Below are 12,534 nucleotides of genomic sequence, written 5' to 3'. Positions count from 1 at the left end.
TGGTGGTTTGGGGCATGGAAGGAGATGTTTCAGTAGTTTTCCCTACTGCTAAAATGTCCAAAATGAAGTTACTGAATGAGGGAGAGGTTTCAGGAGCTTCACTGAGAGAGTTGCTGGTGGTTTGGGGCATGGAAGGAGATGTTTCAGTAGTTTTCCCTACTGCTAAAATGTCCAAAATGAAGTTGTTGAATGAGGGAAAGATTTCAGGAGCTTCACTGAGAGAGTTGCTGGTGTTTTGGGGCATGGAAGGAGATGTTTCAGTAGTTTTCACTACTGCTAAAATGTCCAAAATGAAGTTACTGAATGAGGGAGAGGTTTCAGGAGCTTCACTGAGGGAGTTCCTGGTGTTCCAGAGCATGGATGGAGATGTTTCAGTAGTTTCACTACTGCTAAAATGTCCAAAATGAAGTTGTTGAATGAGGGAAAGATTTCAGGAGCTTCACTGAGAGAGTTGCTGGTGTTTTGGGGCACATAGGGAGAGATTTCAGGAGCTCCGCTGAGGGAGTTACTGGTGTTTTAGGGCATGGAAGGAGATGTTTCAGTAGTTTCACTGCTGCTAAAATGTCCAAGATGAAGTTGTTGAATGAGGGAGCCGGTAAAACTTTGGAGTTCTGTTGGAGCTGACATTGTGGGCGCTTGGTAAAATCAGATTCCCCGCTGCAGCTCTGTGGAGTCGGGCCGTGCTGGGGAGCCCTCAGGGCCGGGGTGGCTCTGCCCGTGCCCCTTCCCCTCCCCAGGCGCTGTCCCCGCTGTGCCACAGCAGCGAGGCCACCCCGGCGGCTCCGTGCCCTGTCCCCGGGCCGGTGGCACCTTGTCCCCTGTCCGGTGGCACCTTGGCGGAGCCCCGGAGAACAGGAAGCACCCCCACCCCCTCGGCAGGTGAGTGACTCGCAGCGGCGCTGGCACATCGCTGCCGGGCTCGGCAAAGTGCAGTAAAACATGCCCGGCACCGCTGCGGCCGCCACGGCGTAGAGACAGAGAGACAGAGGGGACAGTGCTGCTGCTGCTGCTGCTGCTGCTGCTGCTCGGCAAAGTGCAGAAAAACATGCCCGGCACCGCTGCGGCCGCCACGGCGTAGAGACAGAGAGACAGAGGGACAGTGCTGCTGCTGCTGCTGCTGCAGGGACAGCCGGGGGCTTCCAGAGTAAGTCTGTCTGTCTGTCACTCTTTGCATTTCCAGCCGCCGGTTTTCCACATCCGCATCCCCCCTGCGCGTGGGAAGGGGATCTCCCCAGCAGCCCTGCGAGCGGGGCTGGTCAGTGATGGATTCACGCCGTCACAGGCACAGAGACACCAATATGCTGTCAGATCATTATTTTTTTTCTTTAAAAGAAAAAAAGAATCTGCTTATTTCTCGTAGGATGCTTCAGCTTCGCTCATGTTCAGTCGTTAGCGGTGGTGGAACGAGCTGAAATTTCATTTGCTTAAAATCTGTGTGGGGGGGGAGGAATTATAATAATAGTAATAATAAAGGATGTTGTGTCTTTAGGGTTAAACCCAAACCAATGAAACATAAATGCAGATCTTTGAGGAAAAGGGAAGGAAGAAGGGAAGGACAGGAGTAGCCTGACACAGTAATTTTAGGAGGTGACCTGCCTAAGGAAGGCAGCGACAGGGAACTTTAGAGCTTTTTAAAGCCCCAGCAAGAATTCCACCCGGCAGCGCTGGGGGATCTTTCACATCCCAGCCCTGGAGAAGGCGTCCCGGAGCCGGGCAAGGCGAAATCCTAACGCGGGCGCGCTTATCCGTAAATCCCGTGTATCATGGCTGCGCCGCCCTGCCCTTGCTGTGGGGGTGAAATGTAGAACATGAGCCTGATCCTCGGGAGATGGAGCTAATTTCGCCCTAAACTGGAAAGTGTTAACAGCGCCCGGCGAATGTGACAAAGCTCAATCGCGCTCCTTGTTTATGGAGCCCGCGCCCATTGGCCGCCGCGCGCCAGCTCTGCCCTGGCAACTGCGCGCCCGCATTTGCATAGCGCGCCGCCATTGGTCCGCGCCGCGGCGCTGCGGGCCAATGGCGCGGCGCGGCCCGGGGTGGGCTATGCTAATGAGGCGCTGTTGCTGGGGCGCGCTGCGGCAGCCGGGGATGCGCTGAGGGGAGCGCCGGGATCGGCTTCCCCCTGACGCGCGGGCCTGCGCGGTGCGAGCCGCCCTCACAGCGCGCTGCGCCGGGCCCGAGCCCCGAGCCGCCCGCCGCTTCGGCTAATTGCTGCTTCCCCCCAGTTTTCCCCCTTTTTTTCCCCTATTTTTATATCTTTTTAAAAATAAAATGCCTTAAAGTAGCCAGCTTCCCGCAGAAAGCAGAACGCTGATGCACTCACCTCGCCCCTTCTCGCTGTCCGAGATGGGGATCTGAATCTCATTTTTCTTTAGAATAATTATTTGTGGAACACACACGCTCACCTTTCAAAAATGGTGCATTCGCATCCCACCCGACAAAAAAAAACAAAAACCCAAAACGACCAAAAACAAACTCCACACCAAAAACCAAGCCCCTCCTCAGCTCTAAGTTGAGTCCTGTTGATTTTTTTTTTTCCTGTCCTAAATATCATTCCTGTCTAAGAATATTGGGGAATCTGAGCTTAAAAATCTATTCCGCTGCTTAAATCTGCATCTGTATCTGTCCTTTTTTTCCTTTCCCTGCCTTCCCAAGCAGCTTTTCCTCCTGTTCAGTCATGGATCACTTTACCTCCTGCAGTCCTGTTCCCACTCCCTCCCTGTCTTCCTCAGTGTCCAATTCCTGCATTTTCTTCCACAACTGCTCACATTCTCTTCTAAAACTGACCGTAAGGATAATGAATTGTTTAATCCAGCTACATTCCATGCTATTTTTTCCTTTTTTTCCCCTTCTCTTTCACATAAGTATCAGTATGTATCTGTGCTTTGATACCACCTGGCATTTGCTGGTAATAGTGGGAATTTCTGTCACCAGCAGATTTTTGGTTAAATTGGATTTTCACTGTGGTAGAAATTTAATTTTTTGACTGTTTTCTCCTTCAGAAAACTTCAGGTTCAACAGAGGGAAATTTAGTTTTTCTTGGATAAAGCCAACGTTTTCATAGAGAAACGTAGCGATTTCCAGAACAAAAAACCTTATATTTAATAAAAATTGGGTGTATTTGGAGTTTGGTTGAAGCCTTCTGAAGAGTCAGTTTAGAAGTTCTTTTATAGCATGTTTAAGGGATAAAATAATGTCAATTTAAACTTTGTGTCCCTAAATTTCTGCTGTATTAGGAGATTACCATGGTTTATAGAAAGATTTTTCTCCTTATTTATTGAATTTGACAGAATTTTTTGTTTGTATTTGTGGTTTTCACTCGGAACTGAGGGGCAAGTGTGGGTCTTTCAGCAGAATTAAAGATACAGAGGTAGTTTGAGTTAAGTAATTATTGGAAAAGCTGTGTTTGGAATAATATTCACACTTCAGTCTTTACTTTAAGAGTTATTATGTTTGTTTGGTCAAAGGTTGGATTTGATGATCCTGGAGGTATTTTCCAACATTGTTTCTGTGAGTCTTTGAACTTTCACCATGATCATAAAAAGAGTTTATCTCCATTTCCCCCTCTCCTTTATATTCCCTCTTTTTAATGGCAGGCTTTTCATTCAATTAGAAAAATTACAAACCTTAGAATAATTGCATAAGATCATAAATTGCACATGAATTTGAAGGGGGAGACAAAAAAAGAAGCCTCAGAACCTCAATCTTGGCACATTTTCACCAGCATTGATGACCTCTGGAAAACAAGGATTTAGATAATTTTTATTTGTCAGTTTTAAAATAACTTAGGTATCTTTTTGAAATACAGGTTATTAAACTTTCAGTAATAAAGTATTGACTGCTGAGATATTGTTTCACTCACTCATTTGTCATTAAATAAATAAATACACGCTGGGGTGAATCAGCAGCCAAAGTACTTGAGTTTGACCGGTGCTCCTGAGGAGCTGGACAGAGTTCCAGTGTGGCAGGAAAACTTGGGGAGAACCTGAAGTGTGTTAAAAAAGGGGAAAACCTTCTCTGATAGCTCTGTTTGTGTGTGTACAGTCATTTCCTCTCTAAATCCCGGGATATCCTCTCTTGAGGATCACATGAGGGCAGTGCGTCTAAAAGGAGCTTTTTTTACCTAACCTGTAAAGCTGCTCCTCAGTGGTGCTCTGCAAAACAGAGATTTACCTGCCAGGATGTGCCCCTTGTCTTTGCAAAGTCCTGAATGTGCAAAAACTTAAATTATGGAGCCCTTTTGTGTTTATCCCATGTCTGGCCATTTTTCTGCAGAGCAGGAGAAAATCCACAATTCTACAGAAGGAAATGATTGTTTGTGAATTCCTAGGATGCAAAAACAATGACCACTCTATAGAATCTATAAGCAGCCAGGAATAATTTTATTTGGAGCACAGTCTGAAGAGTGGCAAGGGATATTATGTTAAACACAATGAAAATAAAAAGATCTATTGTATGGCCACCTATTCAGCGAGCCCTGCTTCCATTCTGCCCCCTAAAACAAACAGGGCATTCATGGAGCTAAACAGAATCATAACTTATTGACATGGAGGCACGGAATTAAAGCTGGGGAAGGATTCTGGGCTTTCCTAATTTCTGGACACAGTTCTCTTCATTTTAGTGCATTTTCAGTCCTTTGTAGGCCTGTCCCTGTTTCCGTGTGGAATTCCAGGTGGGTTTTAGCTGTGCTTTCAAGCAGGTGCTTCTCCAGGATAGAAATGGAAAAGCAGAGGTCTCCGAGAGCTTAATTTGGACCTTGGAAGTTCAGAGTGGTTGTGTTTCCTGTAGGCTTTAGCTGAGAATTTTGGGCTTCATTTATTAAAAAAAAAAAAGTGGTTTCACTTTCACAACATTTTCTCAGTTCTAAGATTCTCCAGAGTGTACTCAAAGTCATATTTATAAGTTAATGAAACACAGATTTATATACTGTGTTGCCAGTAGATTAAATGAGTTTTAGAAACTTCTTTCTCTTGTAGTGGGAGAATTACAATGAGCAGCAGCGTTCAGTCCTTCTGGTACCAGATTTTTGAAGTGGCTTTTTTCTTTTTTGGTAGATATTTCCCACAATGTTTCCCTGTGACAGGTCTGAGCTCCACTTTTTCTCCAGGAAGGGGAACTGCTGTCCTCTGATTGCACAAAAGCCACAGACCACAAGTACTGCCCAAAGTCCACCTCCTGCTGCAGCTCATCCAGGGAAGGAGCTGGCCAAGACAGGCCAGCAGTGCCACAACAGTTCATGAACCTGCTCCTGGCCTACTTCTTCTCCAGGCTGGGAAAAGGTGGCACTCAGGAGTTTGGTGTCACCTCCTGGGCACTTCCCTGCAGCTCTGGCTGTAGGGAAGAGCAGGAGCAGGAGGATTCCATGGGGGTGCTGGCCCATGAATGGGATTGGAGAGCAGGGTTGTTTCTAAGATTAGGGGTCCATTCTGCTCCGAGGGAAAGCAGTGTTTGGCATTTCTGTACAGGGAAGTTGGCTGAATGGTTATTGTAGGAGAACTTCTGAAGCAGCCATTCTTAATAATTCCCCCACAATAATAAAGTTCCTCCAGAGGAGGAACTCTGCGGGATATTTATAACGGGATTGTTCTCCAGGAGCTGCCACAGGTAATTTCCCTTTGTTCCCTCAGTTCTCTCAGCTTTTCCCACTCCAGACCAAGCAGAGTGAGCTCCCTGGACCCCCAGGTTCTCAGGCAGTCGCTGCAAACCCCAGCGTGGGGACAATGGGCAGAGCGGGGCTGCAGGAGGTCACGCAGAGTTCAGGTTGGAGTTTGCTCATTGCCTGAAAGAGGATTGTTCCAAACTCTGCAGTCCCCAGGGCTGACATTGGTGATGCTCAGGCAGAACTCTGGTAGGTCTGACTCGTCTTCAGCGTGGGTTTATTTGAACAGAGAGTTCTCAGATCCGAGTGCTTGTTGCTGATTGCTCCCTGGCTGCTTCAGGATGTGCTTGGGTATTGGAGCAGTGCAGGGATCTGGCTCCCTTTTCCAGACACTCCTCAATAGCTGAGCTGTCACAATGCTCATGGATGCTCAGAGCTTTTCAAAGTAGAGATTTTGAAAAATAAAGTTGACCAGAACTCTGCAAAACAATGAACTTTGCAAAGGAAAAAAATCTTCTGTGAAGGAAGAGCGTTGTACAATTCCTCAGTGGACACAGGGCTGCTTTCACATCACTAATTTAAACACAGAAAAAAGCATCAAGAAGTGCTTGCCTTCACCTGTGCTGCTTTAGCAGGGGTTGGAAATAAAAAAAAATTAAAATCTTACCCTGTCCTGCTCAGTAAGAACCGTGCTTGTTCTGTGCTGTGGCCCCACCAGCTCCTGAACTCTGAGTGTGGGAAGCAGAACACCCTTTGTGGCCAACGAGACACTTCACACTTTTATTCTCTGGTGGTGTTTTCTGGCAGGTTCTCACTCAGCTGCCAGCACATCCCTGAGAGGGAATAGAGGGAATGTCTGCAACCATGTTTTGAGCTTCTCTCCCTCCTATCCCACCCCCCCTTTCCACCAAAGGTGGAAAGGGAGGGTGGGATAGGAGGGAGAGAAGCTCAAAACATTTTGGGTTAAAGCAATGTTCTTAGAAGGAAAAATGTTGAAGAAAAGGAAGAGAAGTTTTAGCAAGGCAAAGAGAATGGCAGATGAATTGTGCAGAGGAAGTTTCACACTTCATTAATTATCTTAATAATCACACACCCTGCCATGGGCAGGGATACCTCCCACTATCCCAAGTTGCTCCCAACATGGCTTTGGACACTTCCAAGCTTGGGGAATTCCTGCATTTAAACTTCTAGAAGTATGGAATAAATGCTGATGGGACTTTCACTGCTTTTACCTGCTTCATCTTGCACAAGCATCAGCAGGCAGGGAAGTGTTTTAAGGCTGTTGCAAAGGTTCTGTTATCAGTAAGATAATTCTTTATCGTGTCACGGAGCCAAAATCTGCTGCTGCTGCACTTGGGAGATGCTTTTGTCAGTCCTGAAGGCAGATTTGCATCACTCACAGGGTCCAAACTGTCACCATGGTCCTTTTTGGGGGCTCATTTTTAATTGTGAGGTGAGAAGTAGGAGGACATATTAAGGAAATGTCACTTTGTGAGTGCTCTCATGGTTTCTGTCAGACTTTGCCTCCTTTTTTATATTTCACTATGAATACTCCTCAATAGAACACTAAGGTAAAAGTGTGACAGAAGGACAAAGAGAGTCACAAAGATACTTTGAGAAGCAAAGTAGATCTTTAATGAGCTGGGTGACAGGAATGCAAAGAAAGCTTGGAGTGACTGTTGGGACTTTCAGGTGCAGTCCCACCCAACAGAGGAGCTACTCCAACAACTCCTGATCCAGGGAGAAATCTCACTTTGTGCTGTCTTTTGTGTCACAGAAATATGGAAACCTTGAGGCTGGAAGAAACCTTTGGAGGTTGCCCAGTCCTGTGGCCAGTTGGGCTTTGGCTAAATCCACTGATTTTTTCTGGATTGTTGGTCCTCTTCTGGGATCACTCAGTCACCTGCAGCTCTTCCCCGTCACTCAGTGGATGTTTGTGCCTTGCTGTAGCTGAAACTGAAGGCCAGGGATGTGTTTTACCACCAAAAATACTTTTTTTTGGGAGGAGGTTTAATGTCTAAATGAATTATGTAGAGTGGTGTCAAAATGGGAATAGCAGGATCTCAAATTGAATCTCTATTGAGTTCTTAAAAATCTATGCAGAAATTTGCACAAACTTTTCTAATATTACACCAATTGTAGTTCATTTATAGACTCTGCAATAATCACAATTTCAAATATTTGTTACACCTGCAGTAAGTAATTTCTTTGTTGCTTGGAAAAATCATAAAATCACAGAATGGTTTGGGTTGACAGGGACCTTAAAATCACCCAGTTCCACCCCCTGCCATGGGCAGGGAGAACTTCCAGTGTCCCAGCCTGGCCTTGGACACTTCCAGGGATGGGGAGGCTCCAAAACATCTATTAAAAAAAATCCATTTAAAACACAGCTATTTTAAATGACAAAAGATCTTCCATCCTCACCAAATAAATAAATAAATATATTCTTGAACTTCTTCCACTGTGTTGAGATGATGCTTTAAGAAATAAACCTTCTCCTTTTTGAGGGAATCCATTTTTGCAGTGTGTCTATTTTCAGAGAGTTCTGTGAGCCTCTTTTGAGTGCAAATACACATCAAGGTGGGTATTTTTATGCCTCCCCTGAACTAACATTAGGTAAGGCCTATTTGTAAGACAATTCTACCCACTCCAAATCCATAATCTTTTCCCTTAATGCACTTCATGCTTAGAGATCTTTGCATATGTTTTGGGGTTTTTTAACTTCGTTTTCTTCCCAAGGTGCTTTATAGGGTGTGATCACTTGAACTCGTAGTGGTTAAAAAGGAGAATTGATGATTGACTGCACCTTGTTCACAGATATTTCTGTCCTGTGGAAGTTCTGGATGTGCTCTGGGAACAAGTGCCCATGGATTTTAGTCCTGCCCTGGTGGTCAGCAGATCCCTGATTTTTTTGGGTGTCTGGAGCTCTCCAGATGAGCCAAAAACCAATCTCAGAGCCACCAGAGGCTCAATTAATGGCTGTGCACAAATGTCCTTATTTCTGGAGCAACTCCTCGACCTAAAACTAAAGGAGGTCAAGATTTCTATTCTCACCAGTCCTTCTTGCCCCTCCTTTCCTGCTGCTGTGTCACCGGTGTTTCTAGGAGTGTTCCCTTGGGATTAGCTGTGCTGGGATAGGATTGCAGGGCTCAGGAGCGGAGCCTGGCATGTGGCAAGGGCAGGGATTCCATCAGGACCTTGTGTGTGTTGGTGGCCAGGCTGGGAGCCCTGGGGGGTGCAATTCCTTGGCTGCTGATCCTTGTGCTTTCAGCTCCCAAACCTCTGCCCCAGGGGGGTGCTCAGGTGGGAAAAGGATTTGGGTCCCATTTCAGGGGTGACTCAAATCCTTTTCCATTTGGGATGGGATGAGTTGGCCAATTCCCATCCATCTCCTTGTCATCCTTCACCTCATCACACTGGTCAGGCTCCAATCTTGTCCCTTTTTCCTGAGATTTGCTGTGGAACCATTTGTGTTTCTGGGTTAAGAAGGTTCTTGGTGGACACAGTTTGGTTTTGTGGTGTCACATTTGGGGGGTGGGACTGTCCTCCAAGCCAACAGGGACCTCTTTGTTACTCACAAACAACAAATCTCAAAAAAAAATCTAAACTAAAAAATTAAAATTAAAGATATGGGTGCAGGTGGTCTTGGGAGGAGAAGGTCTACAAGCATGAAAATTTTCCAGCTGAACCAAAACATCACATTACAACATTTGTATTACATTACAACTGTTGTTTTGTGAGATAATTACACTTTTAACACTCTTCTAATTTTCTTTTTACTTTATTTTCAATGTGTGTAGTGTATTATTCAGTTTATCCTCAGACTTACTGTGATTTTTGGAGTGTCAGAAGACTCTATGAAGTCAAACTGTAAATGGGAACCCCATGGTGCCAGCATTTTTGAGTTTATATATTTGAGCTTTCTGGGTTTTTTAGGAAGAAATGGCAGGGCAGAATTTTTGAAAATAAAATTTGTTTTTATTAAGTTATGTCATTGGCCAGGTATCTCTCTATTGGAGACCTATAGCCTGAGGTAAGAAAATACAAGATTTAAACCTTTGAAAGTAACTTGCTCTACACTTCAGAATTAGTGGTATTTTTGACTCTCTGATTTAAATATTGTTTTGACTTTTACTTCAGTCACCATGATGTTGCTAAGTGAGATTATGATTTTTTTTCAGGTTAAGCAGAGCCTCAGAAATTAAAAGAGCAAAAAGTAGAGATACTGGATGATGTCTTACATATGTTCAGCCATTCTTACAGGAGTGTTCAGTGAATCTTGAAAAGGAAATGTTCACTAAATCCACCAAGTTGTAGAGATGGAAGATTAACTCTGATTCTCAGTTTTTAATGGACATTTTGTAGAAGAGTTAAAAGTAATTTCCTGTGCAATCCTGACTTAAAATGGTTAATATTTTAATATAATCAATGTGAAATGGTGTTTGATTTCACCCATGCAGTTCTTCTGTTGCCCTGATAGGTGTTGAGTCAGTGTGCAGTATCAATTTTAATATTTTAGTTTTCTTTTGACAGAGTTATTTTTAAGAAAGCCAAACCTTGGCTGTACTCATCTACTGTTTTCTAGTGCTTGTGTTTTCTTGCAATGTTTGGACTGTAAAGGAAGTGGGGATTTCCCTTTGCTGGTCAGGTGCTTGGCTGTTTAACACCTTCCTTCTAAATTTAATCTTCAGTGATAATTTTGCTTTCAGATTGCAGCTGCTCTTTGTTTGCTGTGCTTTGTAGGGAGGCATAAACACAGAGGACAGGGAATCAGGGATTCAGGGAATCACCAGGGTTGGAAGAGCCCTTTGGGATCACCCCTAAACCTTATCTCCAAACAAAGATGAGCTGCTGAGGCTGGACCCTCGTTTTTCCTTTGGTACCAGAAAGCTGCTGGGAGCAACCCTGAAAGGCAGAACTTGTGTGTTTTTCTGGCTTTTGTGGAATCCATGCATGGGATTTGTGTGTTTGGAATAACCCCTGTCAAATTCTGACTGAATTATGACACCCAGAGGGAGATGTGAGAAAAGGGATGCTCAGGATTGGAGTCCCAGCATGGTTTGGGCTGGAAGGGACCTTTAAAGATGGAGTCCTGATGGTCAGGGACACCTTCCACCTAACCTTGCTCCAGCTCTGACACTTCCAGAGATCCAGGGGCAGCCCCAGCTGCTCTGCGCCCTGTGCCAGGGCCTGCCCACCCTCACCAGGAACAATTCCTGCCCAAAATCCCATCCAACCCTGCCCTCTCTCAGCTTAAGACCATGTCCCCTTGTCCTTAGGAGAAGTCCCTGTCCACCCTCCTGCCCAGCCCTGCAGAAAACCTTTCCCTGAGGATGATTCTGGGTTCCCTCCTTGTGGAACCCCCAGTGTGTGACAGCCCCTGGGTGCCTGAGCTCCGGGATCCACAGGGCAAGAATCTCAACCCATCCCCTGCTTAACCCTCGCCTTGTCTTTGCAGGAGGAGAGACTTCAGCATGCAAACCTTCATCTGTTCGGCTTGCACCATCGTTTTCATTCCATGCTGCTGGCCTTCAGATGGCTGGACAGATGTCCCATTCGCATCAGCAGTACAGTGACCGGCGGCAGCAGAACATCAGCGACCAGCAGGTCTCGGCCTTGTCCTACGCTGAGCAGCTCGAGCAGCCACTGCCCCTGACCAACCAGGTATGGGGGAGGCCTCCTGCTGCACCTGGCAGCTCTTGGACGTGGAGTTGTGGAGTCGTTTGGGGTGGAAGGGACCTTTAGAGATTGAGTTTGCCATGGCAGGGGCACCTTCCACTGTGCCAGGCTGCTCCAGCCCCAGTGTCCAGCCTGGCCTTGGGCACTGCCAGGGATCCAGGGGCAGCCCCAGCTGCTCTGGCAATTCCATCCCAGCCCCTGCCCACCCTGCCAGGGAACAATTCCTCCTTCCCAAGATCCCATCCAGCCTTGCCCTCCTTCAGTTTAAGGTCATTCCCCCATGTCCTGTCACTCTAAACCCCTGTGAAACGTCCCTCTCTGTCCCTGTATTACACAACCATAAATTACAGGATCAGAGCATTTATTCTTGTATGGTTTTTCTTTAAACTGATTAACTCCCAACTCTCTAAGGATGGAATTAAGATACAACACTATATTTTAAAAAATATCTATATCTATATCTATACCTATATCTATATCTATACCTATACCTATATCTATATCTATATCTATATCTATATCTATATCTATGTATTACATATATATGTGTGTGTGTGTGGTATCTTTTAATATGTGTGTGTGTGTATATATCTATATATGTGTATATATATGTACATGTATACTGTAACTTCAAAAAAAAGTTTTTGAAGTTGTTTCTAAAGTCCTGGAACATATTTATTATGATTATTCTACTTGTAACATTTTTTTTAAATAAGGGGAGAGCAAGATTGGCCAAGTGGAGAACTGTGAAAAGCTCTTTTTAAAATAAGAACTGTTTTTTAAATGTTTGGGCTGTTTGTTAGCAGCTAATTGCTTTATTACCAATCCTAATGGACAGTTTTGCAGTGCAGAATCTGTGGTTGGTGTATTTGGAATACAGAAGTTTGCACAAAATAGATTCTATTTGAGTAGGTAGGACTGCTGAAAGGAGTCACAGGAGGAGTCAGCAGGAGCCACAAGAGCTGCTGTGGTTCTGGATAAGTGGGAATTCTGTTGGTTTTTAAAAATTCCATGGCCCAGTCGTGGAAATAAAAGGGCAGATGGTTTCCAGCAAAGCCTGTATGTCAGAAATGGAAAATTTGGTGCAGACTGATGAGGAATGTTTCACTGAAGAGGATGGAGGTGAAGTGTGTTAGCTGCTCAAGATGTTTTAGGCAGAAAAGTCTCCAGAACCATCAGGAGATGCTCTGGTGCTGTGGGAAGACACTTTTGGCCAGGATGTTGGGTGCCAGGATTTGGAGATCTCCAGTGACTGG

General features: G+C 45.2%; 1 protein-coding gene across 4 annotated transcripts in view; it reads left to right on the top strand.

The window, feature by feature from the left end:
* DYRK1A (dual specificity tyrosine phosphorylation regulated kinase 1A) overlaps positions 1–12,534 on the top strand; it is a 72,685-nt gene that overhangs the window by 41,096 nt on the left and 19,055 nt on the right. For 3 of the 4 annotated variants that reach the window (XM_039729365.1, XM_039729364.1, XM_039729363.1), the window contains one exon: positions 11,058–11,263. In XM_039729365.1, coding sequence (XP_039585299.1) covers positions 11,058–11,263 — 206 coding nt within the window. Of the gene's footprint in view, positions 1–1,052; positions 1,145–11,057; positions 11,264–12,534 lie in introns of those variants that run through there. The other variant, XM_039729366.1, reaches the window with a different exon arrangement.

This window comes from Passer montanus, unplaced genomic scaffold (assembly GCF_014805655.1).
Source record: "Passer montanus isolate IOZ18808 unplaced genomic scaffold, ASM1480565v1 scaffold69, whole genome shotgun sequence".
In the NCBI taxonomy this organism is placed as follows: Eukaryota; Metazoa; Chordata; class Aves; order Passeriformes; family Passeridae; genus Passer; species Passer montanus.
Note: the sequence above shows the minus strand (reverse complement) of the source record. Positions and strands in the feature narration are given on the sequence as shown.